The 19741-nt window shown below is 46.1% G+C and overlaps 1 protein-coding gene across 4 annotated transcripts in view; it reads right to left on the bottom strand.

Moving 5' to 3' along the window:
* Window positions 1-6408: 6408 nt before the first annotated feature.
* Window positions 6409-19741, bottom strand: part of SPEN (spen family transcriptional repressor) — a 134373-nt gene continuing 121040 nt past the window's right edge. For all 4 annotated transcript variants that reach the window (XM_073570214.1, XM_073570216.1, XM_073570215.1 and 1 more), the window contains 6 exons: window positions 19275-19375; window positions 11403-19137; window positions 9141-9509; window positions 8746-8940; window positions 7685-7843; window positions 6409-7596 (listed from right to left, as the gene is read on the bottom strand). In XM_073570214.1, the coding sequence (XP_073426315.1) occupies window positions 7465-7596; window positions 7685-7843; window positions 8746-8940; window positions 9141-9509; window positions 11403-19137; window positions 19275-19375 (8691 nt within the window). In that variant the 3' untranslated portion in view covers window positions 6409-7464. The remainder of the gene's footprint in view (window positions 7597-7684; window positions 7844-8745; window positions 8941-9140; window positions 9510-11402; window positions 19138-19274; window positions 19376-19741) is intronic.

The raw sequence follows: 19741 nt of genomic DNA, 5'->3' as shown, positions 1-19741 counted from the left end.
ATAATCATCATTAACAGAAATAAACCCTTCAAACAGATCACAGTTTGTAATGACTCTATAGGAGTTTCACTTTTTGTATTGAACAACTGAAATAAATTAACTTTTTGATGATATTCTAATTTTGTGAGAAGCACCTATAGATATCCGTCCTTTAGGTTGATGGTAGCTAGGTTATCCCATTGCTCTAGAAGGGGTAAAGTCTGTCTTATTGATTCAATGTGGAAACTTGTTCTGACCATGACCTTGTTCAAAAACCTGAGATCTATAATAGTTCTCCACTTGTTTTTTTTAGAACTAGAAAAAACCCTCTAGAGTAAACCTCTAAAGCTCCTTTCCTTCAAAGGAACTTCCTCCAGGACCCGCATCTCGATAAATTCTCTGAGATTTCTCTAGAAGGAATTGCTATTTCTCGTGCAACCCTGGTGTTGTGATGAATCTTTGAGGGGGAGGCAAAATAAATTCTATACAATAACAATCTTTTATAATATGTAGGAACCAGAGATCCTTTTACTAGGTCCTACCATTGTTGGAAGAAAAGAGACAACCTTCCCCCCTCCAGTTGATTCTTGGTCAGAAATCCAAACTCTTGTTGGAAAAAGAGAAGCCCCCACGTCCTCTCTACCACCTACCAGAGAATCTTTGCAAGGCTCTGCCACTGCTTGAGGAAAGCCCCTTCTTTGAGTCCTGCCGATTCTGCCCCAAAATGAAGGACTCCCATTGCATCTCAGTGGTCTGGGAAGGGTCCTTCCTTCCTTGTTAGATTCTTCATTAGCGTGTCCAACTCGGCCACTAAACTGACATCCTAGTTCAATTTCCATGTAGCAGAGGGCGCTTTTTAAAGGGATATCTGCCCCCCCCCATGGTCTTATCCAGAGTGCACTTCTGCCTTGACTGCCATGATATGGGTGGATAGGCTGGACTGTTGCACCACTGTGTCACAGAGGAAATCTGATACTAACACCACTTGTTTGAAATATGTCAGATTCTTATCTCTGGACACTCCTTTGTCGATGTCCTTCTCCATCTGGTGGAGCCAAAATCGGGAGGTCTCTGGCCACACTGTAAGAGGATATGGCTGGAACCCTAGGAGGTAGCGACCATGCTATTTTAGAATTTTGGATAACTAGAGGCGGAAGACCTGTGAAGACTCAGACGTCAAGGTTAGATTTCAGAAAGGCAGATTTTAAGGGATTCAGAAAGATAATTGGAGGGATCCAATGGCTGGATATCCTTAAAGACAAAAATGTCCAGGAAGGATGGGAAATCTTGAAAAATGAAATTCTCAAAGCACAGTTGTTAACAATTCCGAAAAGAGGTAAGAATAGGAAGCATTTAAGGAAACCAGGATGGATGAACACAGAACTTAAGCACATGCTAAAAAGGAAGAAAAAAATGTTTATAAAATGGAAAGAGGGAGGCATATCTAAAGAAGAATATAATGCTGTCTGCAGAACCTGCAGGGCACAAATCAGATTACCTAAAGCTGAAAATGAATTGAGGCTTGCAAGAGATGTCAAAAGCAATAATAAAGGATTTTGGGGATATGTCAAAAGTAAAAGAAAAGTCAAAGATGCTATAGGATTTTTACAGGATGAAAATGATGAAATGGTAAGACAGGATGTTGAGAAGGCTGAACTTTTAAATTCCTATTTTGCATCTGTTTTCTCTCAGAAAGGAAATGTAACATCAACTGTTATTCACTGTCCTATTAAGGGAATAGAAGAATCCAGGATATCTATAAACAGAAAGATAGTGAGGAAACGCTTAGCTAACCTAAATGAATTCAAGTCTCCAGGTCCAGATGAATTACACCCCAGAGTACTGAAGGAGATAGCAGAAGAAATTTTTGAACCCCTCTCCATAATCTTTGAAAATTCTTGGAGAACAGGAGAAGTCCCAGAAGACTGGAGAAGAGCAAATGTTGTTCCTATCTTCAAAAAGGGGAAGAAGGTGGACCCAGGCAACTATAGGCCGGTGAGTCTGACTTCTATACCAGGAAAGATCTTTGAACAAATTATTAAACAACATGTATGTAAGTACCTGGATAAGAATGAAGTGATTAAACAGAGTCAGCATGGGTTTGTAACTAATGTCATGTCAGACTAACTTAATTTCATTCTATGATGGAATCACTGATTGGGTGGATCAAGGAAATGCTGTAGATATAGTATATCGTGACTTCAGCAAAGCATTTGACAGTCTCACATACAATCCTTATTGAAAAAATGACTAAGTATGGAATGGACAAGGCAACTGTTAGGTGGATTCATAACTGGCTTAGTGATCGGACCCAAAGAGTGGTCGTAAATGGCTGCACATCCAGTTGGAAGAATGTCTCAATTGGGGTACCACAGGGCTCTGTCCTGGGCCCTGTATTGTTCAACATCTTTATCAACGATTTAGATGAAGGAATTGAGGGTAAACTGATTAAATTTGCTGATGACACAAAGCTAGGAGGGATAGCTAATACTAGAGAAGAGAGAGGGGATTCAAAAAGATTTAAATAAACTGGAGAAGTGGACAGCAACTAACAGAATGGTTTTTAACAGGGAGAAATGCAAAGTACTACATCTGGGCAATAAAAATGAAAAAAGCATATATAGAATGGGAGGAATAGGGCTAAGTGACAGCACATGTGAAAAAGACTTGGGTATACTAATAGATCACAGACTGAATATGAGTCAACAGTGTGATGCAGCAGCAAAAAAGGCAAATGCAATTCTAGGATGTATTAACAGAAGCATACAGTCTAGATCACGTGAAGTCATTATTTCCCTCTACTCCTCTTTGGTCAGACCTCATCTGGAATATTGTGTCCAGTTTTGGGCACCACATTTTAAAAAAGACATCAACAAACTGGAGCAAGTTCAGAAAAGAGCGACCAGAATGGTGACCGGTCTGCAAACCCTGTCTTATGAGGAAAGGTTGCAGGATTTGGGATTGTTTAGTTTGCAAAAGAGAAGACTGAGAGGAGACTTAATAGCTGTCTACAAATATCTAAAGGGCTGTCACATTGTAGAAGGATCAACTTTATTCTCATTTGCACATGGAAAGACTAGAAGCAATGGGATGAAACTGAATGGGAGGAGACACAGATTAGATATTAGAAAAAACTTTTTGACAGTTAGAGTGATCAATGAGTGGAACAGGCTGCCACGAGAAGTGGTGAGTTCTCCTTCAATGGAAGTCTTCAAACAGAGGCTGGACAGACATCTGACTGGGATGATTTAGCGAATCCTGCTTTGAGCAGGGGGTTGGACCAGATGGCCCAGGAGGTCCCTTCCAACTCTACGATTCTATGGCGGCTTCAGCCCATGCCGCAGCAGATAACTTCTGCGTAGTGCACTATCGATCCTTCAATCCATAGGATCTGAAATATTGGAACCATCCTCACTGGCAAAACTATGTTTAAACAGCTTTAGCGCAGCTGTGTCATCCTCTGGGGGGGGGGGTCTTACCACATGTTCTCGTGTTCCCTCATCAATCACATCCAAGCTCATTTTTAGGAAAGGACCTTTATCAGGGTTTTTCAAATCATTCACCCCATAATCTCTGCATCCAGAACATTCTCAGGATCCAGATTTGTAACCATCCTAGACATCTTGGCTAGTGGCGACAAGTTAACTTCATGTTCACTCTCAGAGAGGGAAGAATAAACCTGGTCTTTAATCATGAACTGTGCTGTATCCTCAGCTTCTCTGGGAGGAGACCTTCTCATGGTCTTGGAGCAAAGTTTCATCATAACCCTGTCCGTTTTGTGACGAAACATGGTTATATTGTCTGGATGTATCATGTATGGAGTCCTTCATCCACGGCATCAGTTCCTGAGAAGTCTTGCTCTGCTGTAGGATAATCTGCCATCTAGCAGGGGAATATCGCAAGATCTCATGACAGGTGCTTGTTTTCCTGACCCTTTATTCACAGAGCCTTGAGACAGCAGAGGATAGAGAAGGGAATGACAGAAACCCATTATACTAAATGTGAACTATATAGACATGCCTCATATGTGTAGGGCAGAAAAATAAAATGGTATACCCCTGTAAAACTCTTGGAAGGAGAAAAAAAAAAAAAACGTGCGAAACTGAAAACTGGCTGTGGACAGAAAGGGGTAAGGTGGCACTGTTCAGCTCAGAACCGAGAACCTGGGAAAAAATCTGCACCCTCCGGCCACAGTCACACGAGTGCATGAAGAAGCGGCATCGGTCACCATCCAGCCTACAAGGACCGTAGTAAGTGCAGAGATCCGTGTGGACGCCGAGGTGCAGATCAGTTTTAGCATGGTGTATCCACTGTCACACGAGCTGATGAGGATGGTGGAGAAACATTCATATGAGTAATAGCACGTGTGTGGCCTCTCATTCAGACCTCTGCTCTAAATTATAGTCTATGGGGGAGACATGTCTGTGTGTGATCAAGACAACCATACCAACTATAGGTCCATGAAAGTTAGGACCACCATGTAGGTGCTGACAGGGTGCCATCCTTGTACCACCCGTTTAGAACATCGTAACAGGCAGGATAAGTTTTGCAAATTAATTTTGGTAAAACCTGGATAAAAATTAGATGTCTGTACGAGGGCTTAGAAAGTATCAAGTGAATGACGTCAAACAGATGGTGGCCACAAAGGGCTCCAATGCAGCACTGCATTCTGGGAGAGCTCACAGCAGACTGCCGCTGTACAATAGGACAATGTGGTGTGGCGTAGACGCTGAATGTGCTGGGAGCTATCCCATGATGAGGCATCACTTCTGTCCACTCCCCTTCATCTTCTGTGTCAGACCCTTTTACATACTGCAGAAATCATTCATCATGGGGGCAGGGGGATGATTACCGACACTCATGTTGGTATTGTCGCTCTCTCTCCAGCCTGAGGTAGCTGATAAAAGCAAGCAGTACATTGGTTTACTGTGCTAAACTGTGACAACCCCCCCCACACACGTGCCCCTCTAAATGGGCCTCTTTGTGTACAGCCACCACTTGCCCCTCCCAAAATGGCCACCCCACCTTATGGGCTTCTCTGCACAACCCCCCCACACACACACACACACACACTGTATGGGTCTCTACCCCCACATGGCCACCCATCATATGTGCCTCTATGCCCACACTCCCCACCCCTCTGCATATGGTGACCCCTCACCTCCCTTCCCCGTATGAATCCTTTCGCACACGACCACCCACCCCACGGGCATCTCCGCCTCTGCGGACACCGGACCCCCTCTGAGTCTCTCCCGACATGGTCTCCCCATCATATGGGCCGCTACGCACATGGCCGCTCGCTCTTCTGTATGGGCTTCTGCATACAGCCACCCCTCACCGCTGTATAGGCCTTTCCCCCACACAGCCACCCCACCGAATGAGCCTCTACGCACACGGCCACCCCCACCGTATGGGCCTCTCTGTTTATCATTCTCCCGCTGTATGGGTCTCTTCCCACATGGCCATTCCACGTTATAGGACTCTATGCGCACAGCTCACCCACCCTCTCTCCTGTATGGGCCTCTGAATTTTTCTGCCCCATGCCCCGCGGAATGGGCCTCTCCACACACTGCCCAGTATATGTGCTTCTCCCCCACCCAACTGAACAGGCCTCTCCATACCAGGCCCCCACCCCTCTGTACGGACTTCTCCACACAAGGCTGCCCTCCGCCTCACCATACAGACCTTTCAGTGCATGGCAATCCCCCCATATAGGCCTCGCCGCACATGTCCTCCCACGGCGCTGTATGGGCTTGTCCGCATATGGCCAACACCTACTCAGCCGCCTCTCACCATACAGTCCTCTCTCCCACACAGCCCCCCATCCATCCCATTGTACGGGCTTCTTCCCACACGACCACCCCTCGCCCCGCCGTAAATGACTCTCCGCATACAGCTACCCCCTTCCTTCTGTATAGTCACATCTCCACATTTAGAGTCACACAAAGATGCATGGACGTCGTAGATGCATGCCGCCTTAACAGTCCATAGACTTCATGGACTCTACGGCAGACCCTCATTGTTGAGTCTTTTCACCTGAGATGTTTTGCTTCCATAAAGCTCTGACACATAAGTGTACAATGGAAGGCCTGATGGGTCTGCAGTGAGGTCTGTCTCCTGCGCTATGTCAGTAAGTGTTCCCCATGAACATAGTGACAGCAGTATGAGAGAGGCCTAAAAAAAAAGTTAAACAGAACATAAACACTTAACAAGCAGCTCTCCTTGATGTTTGCTGCCTGCCAATGTCCAATATACACGCTGTGCAGGAAACTAAAGGGGCTGTCCAGGACATAAACTAATCCCTGGCCATAGCGTTCAGCTCCCTCAGTGGCAAGTGTCTGAGGGGTCGCTTGAGTCATACACAACCCCTTTATTGTGAACCAGTGGACAGAGCCAACATTACTCTGACGGGTGAAAAACTGGAACTGATTTTTTTTCTTTCTTTTTTTTAATAAAGTTTGTAATCCAATGGACACACGAAAAAAAAATCCAGGATGGGAGAGGGAAAACTCCATAAATTAAGGTGTCTGGAAAAAAAATGAAGAAATATAAAGGGAAACGTTGGGCGGAGGGAAGTTAAAAAGTCTTTTGTCCAAGTGAATGACGCTTCCTCCCAGACTGTGAAGAGCGGAGAAATGTCGCAATGAAAAGCACTTACAAATGAGGGACAATACGTCTGAGTATGAAAATAAGATTCTTTCTGAAAACACATTTTTGGCACAGATTAAAAAAAATGTTATGTTGTGGGTTTTGATTCTCTAAAGTCAGTATTATATATATTTATATATATATATAATATATATTATATACTTATATACACACACCATGGAGAGTTCAAGAATATACGAGGAAAGGAAAATAGATCTCCCTTTTGTATGTTTTCCCCATGTAAACTGTACATCTCAAATGGAAAGGAGTGAGAAGTCCTCAGAGCAGATGAGACCAGAGCAGAAGATGGTGGCGGCGACGTGCCCACCTCATTATTAGCAGATGTCCTTTGCGCCTTTGCTCAGTCAGGAGTCCAATATTCACAAGTTTCTGCTCATTTGTCCATTGTGTCCAGGCTTCTCAATATCACAGCATGTTGCTCAAATATGACACACGCAGAAGGGGTTAGACGGGCAGGGAATGCTGTACAGAGGTCTATGTCACTAATTTAGTGCAAAGGCAGGTTCAGCTTTTTTTTTTTTTTTTTTCCTTTTTTTTTCTAAAAAAAAAAAAAAAATAAAAATAAAAATCAAGCACACAAATCACAGCCACCATCTTGTGACACTGCACTTTCTAGGCGCAGAATCAGTCATCTTCCGTGACATTGCATCGAGCCACCTGTGTGTGTCAGCTTGTCCATAAGCAACATGTAAACATCCGGGAAGCAGCATCGCCCGCTCTGGTTAGCGAGACCGGAGTCCTCCGCAGCAGAGCAGACACAGCACTCAATCAGCGATTTGTTTTTAACGGTTTGGTGTGCGGTGGAGGCTAGCGGTCTCATGCTGATGCAATGACGATCATTAGATGAGGAGAGATGTTGGAGATGCTGGCTAGTAAGTCTGGTGCGAGACGAGACAAATGACTTTCTGAAAATTCACAGGGTGGGAAGATCTGCAGGACGTAAGCCGGCTGTAAAAGGAGACAGAAGAGGAGGCGGTGATTGCACGTATGCCCGTCACATACACATATACAGCATCCACACAGGAGGCCACTCTACCTGGTTTGACCCTGGGTTGGGCACATTGATTATGCCAGCCGCCTGCTTTGCCTGTAAGTAAGTGATGAATGCGGCTTTTAACGATTCTGTCTGGTTTACCACATCCTCCTGGTCACGACCACACGGAAGAGCAAGTAACAAGCAGTAGTCGCTCTCCACCTGCGCACAGAGAGGAAGAATCAGCATGTACGATTATCTGTAGTTGCAGCGCCAGGTTCTGCTGCCAGGACGAGCAGGAGACCTTGTCTACTGGCAGAGCGCTGTGTGCATATTCGGACATCAAGTGACTGGGAAGAGATTTTTAGTCTTGCTCCGCTTTGCAGATCCGAGTTCAGACTGCAAGGCAAGGGCCGGCCGGGAGTCTCCTGTCAAGAACTCCACAGCAGCAGAGGATATACGAGGCAGTCACGCTCGGGGCAGGAGTCGTGCGGCCAGTCCGTGCATCAAGGTCTGTACCTGGATGATGAAACGTGGATGAATGAAACGGGACCTAGGTGTAAGGCTGCTTTCAGACTTGCATTGGGCAGAGCTGCAGAGGGCTGCGTAGTGCCTCCGTTAAGCCCCACCCACTGCCACACCTCTTCCATTCAGCTCCACCTACGTCAGCATGCGTCCTGCGTACCTATCTTTAACATTGGGTATGTAGGCCATGTGAATGTATGCGGATGCTACCGCATGCGTCGTTTTGATGCTGCACCGATCGCAGCAAAATGCAACTTGATGCGTTCGGCGCAGCGTCAAAACGACGCATGCGGAGGCATCCACATACATTCGCATGGCCTGCATACCCAATGTTAAAGATAGGTACGCAGGACACATGCCGAAGTAGGCGGAGCTGAATGGAGGAGGGGGCGCCAGTGGGTGGGGCTTAACAGAGGAACTACGCCACCCTCCGCAGCTCTGCCCAACGCAAGTGTGAAAGCAGTCTAATCTGTGGCATCTACACAACACTTTAGTTCTTTTAGATTAAATATGGCACTGACCGAGCAGAAAACGCACTAACGGTGACCAGGGATGTCAGCACCAGGCACAGGCCAATCCTTTCTAATATGACCACTCACCATCATGCGGCGGGCTACCCCTTCCAGCTGAGTGGCCTCGAGTCGCATGCGCTGGGCTATCCTCAGTGGGGGTCCTCCCTCTGGGGCCGGGAGAGATCTGTGCGCCAACACATTATTCCCAGACACAAAGTGCAATTGTACAGCGGCTGTGTCATTCTTCAGCGCCAGGAGGCCTTGCCACACGATGGGGTATTTCTGTGGGGAATCACAGGTAATAGGAGGGATTACAACCGCCTGATATCACATAAGAGCAGAGTTCGTGCTCCACTTATGTCACATTTTGTTCATGGCTCAAATAAAAGCTACTACAGATTAATGAATAAGATTGAACACGGAGCAGTCCCCAGAGTGTGAATATTTTTTACAAGGACTATACTCCTCATGCTGTCACTCACCGTCAGCAGCTGCACCATGTCCACAGATCTTTGTGGAGGTTCTGGTTTGGAAAGAGACTGGACCTCGGCCTTTTGGAGGGTGCTGGCTGTGGAGGACATGAAGGCGGCCTGTTTCTGGGACTGGTGAGGGGAGGGCAGCTCTTGTTTCAGAGTGATGGTAACAGGAGAAGGATAGGAGGTTTGTGAGGTGTCAACCGTCGCTCTCTGAATATGCTGAATGTGAGACTCCATCTGACCAGAATGCCTGCTGAGCGCCACATGATGAGCCTCGCTGACCGATGGCTGAACTACTTTGGGTTCTTGGCCGATTTGTGGCGTTTTGCTTCGTACAGACGGATTTACATGTGAATGTTCATTGTCAGGACCTCCCTAGAAGAAAAACATGCAAGTGTTAAGGCCCCGTCTCACTAAGCAATCTCGGTAGCGAGATCGCTGCTGAGTCACAACTTTTGTGACATAACAGCGATCTCACCAGCGAGATCACTGTGTGTGACAGTGATCAGCCCCCCTGCCGGTATCGCTGGAAGAAATCTCTGGACATTTCTTTGGTCGCTGGTCTCCCGCTGGCCAGCACGCATCGCTGCGTGTGACAGGCCGGAGACCAGCGATCAGGTGTAAAAAATAATTAAAAAAATAAAAAATATAGTTATTCTCACCTTCCGACGTCGCGTTCAGCCATCCTGCCTCTCTCCACGCTCCGGTCCCAGTGATCCTTTGCACGAATGACCGCGAGACTTTGTTATCCCGCGAGACTGTGACATCTCGCGGTCATTCGTGCAAAGGATCACTGGGACCGGAGCGTGGAGAGAGGCAGGATGGCTGAACGGGACGTCGGAAGGTGAGAATAACTATATTTTTTATTTTGATTCTATTTTTTACAGGATGGCCAGCGATGCCGGGCGCTCGGCATCGCTGTGCTGATCGCTGGTAAAGCTGTCTGTGTGACAGCTCACCAGCGATCACATAGCGATTTACCAGCGATCCTGACACCTTGATATCGGTGTCGGGATCGCTGGTAAGTCGCTTAGTGTGACGGGGCCTTTAGAGAAGGAAAAGCCAAAAGATAAAGGAAATTCAATTAACTATATCTGAGGTCTCCAGCATAATCTTGATAATGCCTAGAAGAGCAGGGTCCTCAAACACTAGGATGAGTCCATACATGTAACATCGGTGGTGTCCAAAGTGTGAAAGAATGCTCTGCAGTGGGTGTACCCGTCTGCGGCACGAGGACACAGGATCACCTGGTGCTGCTGCCATTTTTTATCATTACCTAATATGCATGTTTCTGACTGTGCGCAGATTTATGCAGACAGCTGTTGTAACTAGTGAAGGCCCTGTGCGATAAAATGTGCGGATAAGAACATACAAAAATGGGTGCACAGCCTAGATAACCATTACAGAGTACTGCATCGTATGTGCACACCTAAAATAAAAGCAGCTTTTATTTCTGTACAAGCATAAAATAAAGCCCAGGTGACATACCAAATGGTAGACATAACAGCATAATACTACATCTTTTATAATTATTGCTAGCAACGGTACATAGAATTAGTATAAGCCATGAATAAATGCATATAGTGGACACCATATAATACCTCAATAATCCTAAGTGATAAAGAAATGATATGGGATATCCCACACCAATGAGAACAAGTCATACTGGACATGAGTTACAGAAATATTGGAATATACTATAAGGTAAACCGATGTAATACATCTGAAATATCGTAATAATTAATAGTAATCACGAATAGCTGCAACCAGATGTATCCAGCTAGCCAATAATAAAGACACAAGAAAAGTCTACAGCAGGTGTATAAAGATGCCTGTAAGGTTATTACAGTCCCTCCCCTGATAAAGCTGTAACCTACAGAGATATACGTGGAGTATCTGGGCTACATGGGCGACATGTTTTCTCTTGTTTCGCATACTTTGGGTAACGTAGGGCACCTTATCTCTCACTAGGCACTTTAGCCATTACAGCTTTGGCTGAGAATAGACTGAGCGGTTTTACATATGTGACTATAATAACCTTATAGGTATCTTTATAAGCAGGTATGCTGTTGTGTCTACAGTTTGCTATGTCACCTTGGCCGATGTTTGCATCTGACTGTGAGGCTCAGGTTGTTTCATTGCTATTTTATACATATATAAGTACACCAATAAAAGCTGTTTTTATTTTAAGCTTGTGCATCACTAGTGTATTACTTTTTTTCTCCCTCATATCATAACATGTGTGGCTATCCTTATTCACGCACTCACCTGGGACGGGGTCATACTACGTGACTGCAGGCCCATGGCTGACGCACCAGAGAACGGAGGATGTGGCAGCGGAGCTGCAGGGTGATAGTTCCGGATGTCCGTGTACACTGGGCGATAGTCATGAAATGAGCTCCCGGAGGGATGGATGAGCGGCACACCATGTGACACTACCACTGGCTGAGATAAGCTCAGGCCACTCAGCATCCTGGCATCGTTGTGCTGGGAATGAGACAGTTTGACATCAGGTTGTTTGGCCAAGTCCTTCACAGGTTGGGGGGTTTTGCTGGCCGGAGGGGTCTTCACTGGACCTTCAGGGGTTCGGGATCGTCTGGACTCTTGATGGTGTTCAAGAGAGTGCATCATCATGCGGACATCACAAGGCAACATGACGTCTTGTGGCACGCTGTACGGATCCAGACGCATCCCAGGGGTGGGCAAGCGGTATTCATGCTGCATAACCAGGACTTCAGGCTGGACATGAGCTGAACCTCTGCCCACAGTATGGTGGTAACGCATCTCCTCGTCTGCAGCGTGCTTGGAAGACATTGTGGGGTGGACCACTTCTCGCAGAGTTGAAGGCTGTGGTGTGCTGGACCTCTGAGGTCGCACATCCATCTGAGGCTGCATGGCAGCTCTAGGAGAGTGAAGAGCTTCTGTCCGGATGCCGTACTGTATGGCCTGCAGCGGCGGGGTATTGATTCTGACATCACCTTGAGATAGGTGCCCCAGAGACACGGGCTGTGTCACGCTGTGTGGGGGCATAATGACTGTCTGTTCTGGGTGTATGCTCGGGATGTATGGAGGTACTGGTATTCCAGGACCCAGCATAACGGAGGCATTGTTAGTTAAGGCAGAAGACGCTGTAACACCGGGGTGACAAGACCTGGCAAATGGAGATGGAGAATGGCCAGCAGCACAAGGTGAATGCGGCTCCTGCTTAATATTTAGGTGTGGTAGGGCCCGATCTGTAGACGTGTTGGATCCAGATGCCACATGATTTGCCTCTGGTGGGATCTTGCTTGGTAGTGAAGAATGGTGGGGGCTCATGCTTGTCGTGTGAAGCACTTTAGACTCCAACACCTCCGCCATCTTTTTACCAGAAAGCCCCATCTGACTGGGCAGCATCTGGCTGTGCATCAGGACTGGCGCGGCATTTTGGGTAAGTAGTTTCACAGCTCCAGTCTGCGAGGACGTAGTCGGGACACTGATGTGTATCGGTTCTGGTTTCTCCTGCTTTATACTTGAGATGACTGGCGATGCATTGTACTGGTAGCTAGAGGGAGTCGGAGGCGCTTTTGGCAACATCTGCGATGGAGTGAGTGGTTCCTGTTTGATCTGGGACTTTGACACAGACTGCTGGATCTCTATATCCACAGCGCTGGCTGGGGGTATCTGGCTGATTTTTGCACTGATTCGCTGGGGTCCCTCAGTTTTCTGGCCAGAGCAACTCAATAGCATCACTCCCTGTGAGGTGTTCACTCGGAGTCCAGGGCTTGGCCCGGTTTCTGTGGGCCGCTCCTCTATCACAGTCACGGTCTGCTTGATACAGGCCCGTCCATCATTAGCGTTTTGTCTCCCTTTGATCTTCTGAGACGGGATACACGGTGGAGTGGGCTGATGTTGTGTATGCTTTGGCAGCGTTCTTCTTGTTAAGTCATCAGGATCAAAGCTGGGAGGTATTCTACTGATAACAGAGGTGGTCTTAGGGGCAACGATTAGCCCCTTCTCTTGAAAAGTTGGGGCCTCTGCAGCCGATGGGTCAACAGTGTTGGTTAGGGGAATAGCTGATATTTCTTCGGACACTGGCTTGATTGTTTCCACAGGTGGAGGGGAGTGTTCTTCTACATGTGATGCATGGAGAGGTTCGGAGATGGCGGCTGTAACGATACTGGTGGTGTTGCTGGGAGCGGACACATATTTTGGCTCCATTAGTATCTTCCTTAGGGTGCTGGAGCTTGTATCCACATCAGAGGCCTTTGTATCCGGAGGTAACGCAGGAGGAGGAGTAGAGATGGAAGAATTCTCCTCATGCCTAACTATCCAGTCAGACAGGATAGCTGGAGCTGAATGTGTCAGAGGGGAAGCAGACAATGGAGCACCAGTTTTCCCAGAGGTGGCGGACAGAACAGTACTGGGCACACTGGGAGGAGTAACAGGGGCACTTTCGGTACTGGAGCGTAGTTTGAAGCTGCTCTGACTGACATCATCGATGTAGAGAGGTTGGGGTGAATTGCTCATATTCGTAGTGCCTGATATCTCTTCATCTTTAAATTCCTCATCTCCTTCCTTGGAAACTGTGTCAGAGGAGGAATTCAGGCTTGTGTCCATAGTGGGATTTTCAGGGATTGAGGATGCAGACTCTTCTGGCGGCTGTTCCTTTTGACCTTCATCTGAAGAGACCTTTTCATCTTTTGCAGGAGACTTGCTTTGAATATTCTTACGTACAAAGATGTTGCTGTCTGCAGTGTCACGGCTCTTGCCAGCTTTTCGCCTTCTCTTGCCCTTGTTACGACCCTTTTGTTTCGAAGGAAATTCACGTAATGTTTCGGTTTCTTTGGCAGAATTTGAAGACTCTTTGAAACTAACTTCTGGTTGTTTGCTCTCCATCGCTTCTGTTGGCTCTGTTACAACAGGTGCAGGGGTTGCCCTGCTAGAGCTGGGGGGCGCATTGCTCTGTATGAGGTTCACCACTTGATCGGTCTCGGGCTGCAGGTCATCTGGCTGGGTGGTAGTAGGAGCAGTCGCAGATTCAGGAGGAAGCTCAGCTTCCCTTTCTGGTGGGTATGGTGGAGCAGGAGGAAAGCTTTCAGCATCAGTAGAGATGTCACATATAATGGACCCAATGGCAGCTGCCAATTCGGTTTCACTGGCCTGGTGCGCGGGTTTATCCCCCTCCTCTTCTGGGCGAGTCTCGGATACTCCCCCACTTTGGGGGTCTTTATAGGAGGGAATGGCAGCCGTTTCGGTGATCTTCTCAATATTTTCTACTGCTTGCTCCAATTCTATTTGTCGTGCCAGCTGCACAGCTTCAGATGAAATCTTGGATTCTACCACCGTTTCTTTGTCAATAGTTTCAGGGAATGCAGCTTCTGGTGGATTTGTGAAAGGCAGAGATGCAATATCTTCTTTCTGGGGACTTTTTATTTTTAAAGGCGAAACAATTGTGGACTCTGTATCGTTGTGAGGCCTCAGAGCGTCCTTCACATCAACCGCATTGAGACGAATTTCTACCTTCTTCAAGTGAGGAATATTTTTGGGATTTTTGGGTCTTCCAACTTTAGGTTTTGTAGCCTTCTCATGCAAGGATATTTTCTTGTCAGGCAATTCAGTAAATGGTTTCTCAGTTGGACATTTCTCCGTTTCCACATCTTTAAGATCTGGATTATCACCCCCGATTTCTTCTTTTTCTAGTTTGGTCTTATCAGCCTCGTCCTCCTGCAGTTCTGCTTTTTCATTACCATCTTCATTGGTTACTACTGAACTCTCCTGAGCCTGTGAGGCAGAGTCACTTTTATTCTTCTTACCCTGTTGGCTGCTGGACAGAGGAGAATGAGAGAGTTTTTGAGATCGTGGAGACCGCCATCCCTCTACTGGCTTTGCATTTTCAGTTGCTTCTTTAATGTCAGGCTCCTCGTTCTCTTGCTTTAAAGTCTCTGCTTTGATAGGAGACACATCATCGATGGTTTTCTTGCGAACCTTAGGTGGCCGTCCTCTTCTTGGGGTGGGAGGAGCAGTAGCTGGAGGTTCTGCAGCATCTTTTTCTTGTTTCTTTCTTGTATATCGGGAAGTCTCTGTGGACTCTTTGACTGAAGACACTCCGTCATTGTCGCCTGGGGTGGCATAAACAGATCTAACATTTCTTCGTGTTCGGGGAAAAGTTGGTTCCGAGACGTCCGGGTCTGGGACAGCACTGGGAGATTTTGCAGAGCTTCTTGAACCTCTTTCGTGTTCACTCTTCATTTCAAGGTGTTTCTGGGGCTCTCCGCGTGGGGATGATGACCTGTTACGCTTCTCACGGTCAATCCTCACACTTTTTCTAGTGGCCGGTTTATCTGAAGCAGTTGACCTTTTGCCTTTCGGGGCCTTTTTATTTTTTACTGCATTAGGAGCTTCTATTTCCGTGTCATTTTCAGGAATAAGAGGTTCAGCTTCATCTGGGACAGGCTGAGTTTTCTGGCATACGTCTGTTTCAGCACTAGTAAATGCAGCAGTCTCTTCTTCAAAGGTCTCAACAGATTCTTCTATCTTTTTCTCATTTTTGGGGGAAGAAACAGCAGGTGAATCATTTTTCAGTTCGGAGATAGGGTTGGAGCTGACCTCAGAGAATGAAGCTCCTGGTGTAGGTGGTTTTGTATCCAAGTAGGAAGGCTGTTCTGTGCTCTTCAACTCTTCTGGGACTTGTGGTGCTTGTGGCGTGATCACATCTGGTACCTCAGCTTCTTCAACAACTGGATTAACTTCCACTGGAGATGGTGGATGGGCTGGTGCAGGAACAGGGATGACCACACTGGGAGGTTTGTCTTCCTCAGGAGCTGGTTCACAAGGTTCAGCTGGCTTCTCCTCCACCATCTCCGGAGGTTGTGGTGGCGTTTTTTCAGCAGTGACCTTTTCTTGGATTAGCACTGTATGCTCTTTTGGTGGAAGTGTTGCTGGTGTTGGCAGAACCGACACTGGTGATTTTATCTCTCGTTCTTTGCGTTCTGGTGAAGACTCAGGAGATTTCGGTCGAATCTCTTTTTCTTCAAATTTTTCTATTTCTTTTGGCTTTTGATCTTTTTCTCTCTCTTTCTGCTGCATCTTTGTGAGCTCAACAAATCGACTGTGAAACAGGACTACGGGCTCTTGTATGAGATCTGAAGAGTAACAGATTCCGTCAGAAGAAAGTTGTCGGCCATAAGGACGAAACACACTTATATCTGAATCGTCATCTTTCCTTTCCAGATGCTGGAGTCTTTTTGAGTCTTGCTCAAAGATTGAACTATGAAGGAAACGAGAGGCAAAAAGTTCTTGCTTTTCCTGCTCTTCCTCCTTGTGGTCCTCCTTCTTGTCATCCGATTTACCATCAGAATTGGTTTTAATTTTCTTTTTCTTCATGTACCAAGATGGTATTGGTCTGGGAGCAGAGTCAACTTTCTCTTTACCTTTATTACTGCGAAAATTTGCAAACCTGGAATCCCAGTCTAAAAAAGACCAATTTTCTTCGCGAGAAGAGGACAGAGATTTTGCCCTTTCTAACAAGGCTTTTGTATCCGGGGTGATGGTTTTATCTAAAGCAAAAGAATAAAACTTATTTCTTTCCAATGAGCCAGATAACCGCTCTTCCTTGTCTCTTAACTTATCTTCTCCGTCCCGTAATAAAAAAGAAAACCTGGACCCATCTAACAAAGAAGAGACTTTAGGGGAAGCTGGTTTTAGATCACCATCCTCATCAGAGTCTGATGGGACCTCCCCAGGTTCCAGGTCTCGGGGACGCTTTCGAATGGCCTCTCGCTTTATAATGTTAATGGGAAAGCTGATGTCCACTCTGTTACTCTCTTGTTTCAGTTGATTATCCCACTTGCTATAGTCTTCTTCGGGGCTCATAGCAATGATTTTACCCTTGGAAGGCTCAGTAATGCTTTCCTTCTTGACAGATTCGCTAGATAGTAACTTCAAATGTTCATCTTTATAAGTCACATTGGGAAATGTGCTCTTCTCGTCCACATGGGGCGACTCTTTGAATTCTTTGATAGGTATTAACCTTGGTGAGCCAACTGTATAATCATCCTCATTAAATCCAAAAGGTCGCATCCCGGGAGAACAAGCAATTCTCTCAGGCTCATCGCTTATCTGGCGAGAACTTCTATAGTGTCTTTCTGGCTTAGTGATTATCTCATAATCCAGATGATCATTCTTTTTTTTTTTAGTTGGAGGGGAGTCATCTGTGACATCTTGAGGAGGTTTCCCTACTTCATGCACTAGGCTGCGCCTTTCATATTCCTCCGCTTCTTTGTTTGGACTTCTGAACTTTTCCGACTTTAGGATCTCAAGTTCCATCTGCTGCTTCAGTTTGCGGTTTTGCTCCATCTGTTTCCTGTAGCTCTGAGTGTGATCAATGTCAATTGCAAGTTTTTCTTCTGTTTCAGACCTTTCCATGTCCACCATTTCTCGAGACAGATGGCTGTACATTTTTCGGTCATCTTTAGTGGAGTCCTTATCATTATCTTCTGACAAGAGTGCATGTTTCTGAATGTTTTTCAGGAAGGTCATCTTTTTACTAGCCTGTTCCATGGAGTCAAATTCTCCTAATTCTCCAGATTCTCCTGAACGAAACTGCAGATCTGTATTAGACCGACCAGGGACCCCAACAGACAACACATCCTGCCCATCCTTGGGGCTGTGGCTGGTAAAGAGTCTTTCAGATTTGTTTTTTCTACTTTCTCTCTTTAAAAGATCTTTCCTGGAAACTTTCCTCTCAAAATCAATCTCCCGGCCTACAGAGAAGTCTCTTGAAGACACAGACTCGAGTGATTTCCTTGACCCTAAGCGGCCATCCTCCTCTTCTTGGTTACTCCTTCGAATGTCCAATTTTTGTCGTTCACATTTTAAATTGGCGTCAGCAAAGCGTCGTTTACGGGCTTCTAACTTGTCTAGGTCTGCAGCCATGGCCCCCTCTGCAGGCTGTTCAGACTTTAAGTGCTTTTTTAGTTTCTGTTTGCCCTCTTTGTCCATAACTTCAATGTGGCTGGAAAGTAACTTATCTTTTGGCACCTTCGTTCTTGAGGATTCAGCTTTAATTTGCTCAAACTTCGGCTGGTCTAGTCTGATCATCTGAATTTTCTGATCTGATGAAGGGGACTTTATAGTTTCAGCATCTATCTTGTTTTTTGAAGCCTTATCCACTGCAGGAGTATCAAAGACCTTCCCTTCCTTTTCATTCACTCTCGTCAAAACTACACAAGGCATAAGGTCCAGGCGATTTTTCGATGTGCACTCCTTGTCATTTTTCTCTTTGGCCAGCTGCTTAGTACTCCCTTTCTGTTTCTCTAAGCTGGGCTCTTTTTCATTGTCTTGATCTGTTTCTGAAGACTGGGAACTTGTTGAGTGATTTTTGGATTTTCGTTTTGACCTCTCGGATTTGTCTTTTTCACCTTTCTCAGTCTTTTCCTTACGCAGTAGTCGTTTCTCTTTATCAGGTCGATCTGAATCAAACGTGCGCTCCTTTTCAAGTTTTTCACTTTTTATATAACGTTCAGTCCTAGCTTTGTCGACTTTGTCAAACCTTGAAGGCGAGACAGAACTACAACTTCCACTGCGGTCGGATGAGCGGCTGTAGATTCTCCGCTCTGGGTCGCTGGTAATTCTTTCAGACTGTGATGGGGAGGCAGCGGGGCTCTGAGGTCTTCTTGAATGGGTTGGACTTTGGCTACGTTCTGTCTGTCTCCGCTCACTATCTCGCTCTCGATCTGTCTCAAAGCGCTCTCGTTCCCGTTCTCTTTCCCGTCTGTAACTATATTCCCGGATGTCCTGTTCGTACGGATCCCTAAAATCTCTATACTCTCTTGACTCATCGTAGTATCGCTGCTCATAATAATCTCCCTGGTATGATTCCCAGTCTGGGAAGAATTCTCTGCTCCGAGCGGGGTACTCTCTCCTCGATTCCTCCTGGTATGTCCCAGTAGTCCGGGCACTATCATAGTAAGTGCGCTCTGTGGTAGTTAATTCATGGAATGATCCCCTTCGGGTCTCATCACTCCTGGAAAGAAACAAAGACAGCATGATAGGCCTGAATATCAAACCTGAAAACACTGAACGTACCACATTGCTAAAATAATTTAACATAAACCATTTACTCCTGATAGTGATATGAGGTCTTTTCCACGAGAAACTCACCTTCTCTCTGATATTATTTCATAGATGTCCCGAATGTCTTGCCCTGAAGACTCCATGGAACCATAAAAAGCCAACTGGCTTTCTTGGTTTGCAAAATCCACCTAAAGGGAAAAAAGAAATCCATCATCAATTTCCCTGCACAGAATACATCTACTATATTGTTATAGTCTACAAAAATGGCCGCAGTGCCAGATGCATGATCACACATAGAAGTCTGCAGATTGCACAGCTGGAGGACGCTCATGCGGCAATAACATTAGTTTTGCATCATACACAATCATTAGCTCACGATCAGTACTATCACTACTTGGGGGTAGTATATTAGGCAATGAGGCATTCTTCAATTAAACTTAAAGCTGATGTTACAAAATCTTCATAATCAATACAAAGCCGGATTACTAACACACGGGCACACGTAGAAATACTAATGTTTGCTTTCTGTACTAAGGGAGCGCTCCACGGCACCA

This window comes from Dendrobates tinctorius, unplaced genomic scaffold (genome assembly GCF_039654945.1).
Source record: "Dendrobates tinctorius isolate UK_male_01 unplaced genomic scaffold, ASM3965494v1 ptg000028l, whole genome shotgun sequence".
NCBI lineage: Eukaryota > Metazoa > Chordata > Amphibia > Anura > Dendrobatidae > Dendrobates > Dendrobates tinctorius.
This window is presented reverse-complemented; position numbering and strand designations above follow the sequence as displayed.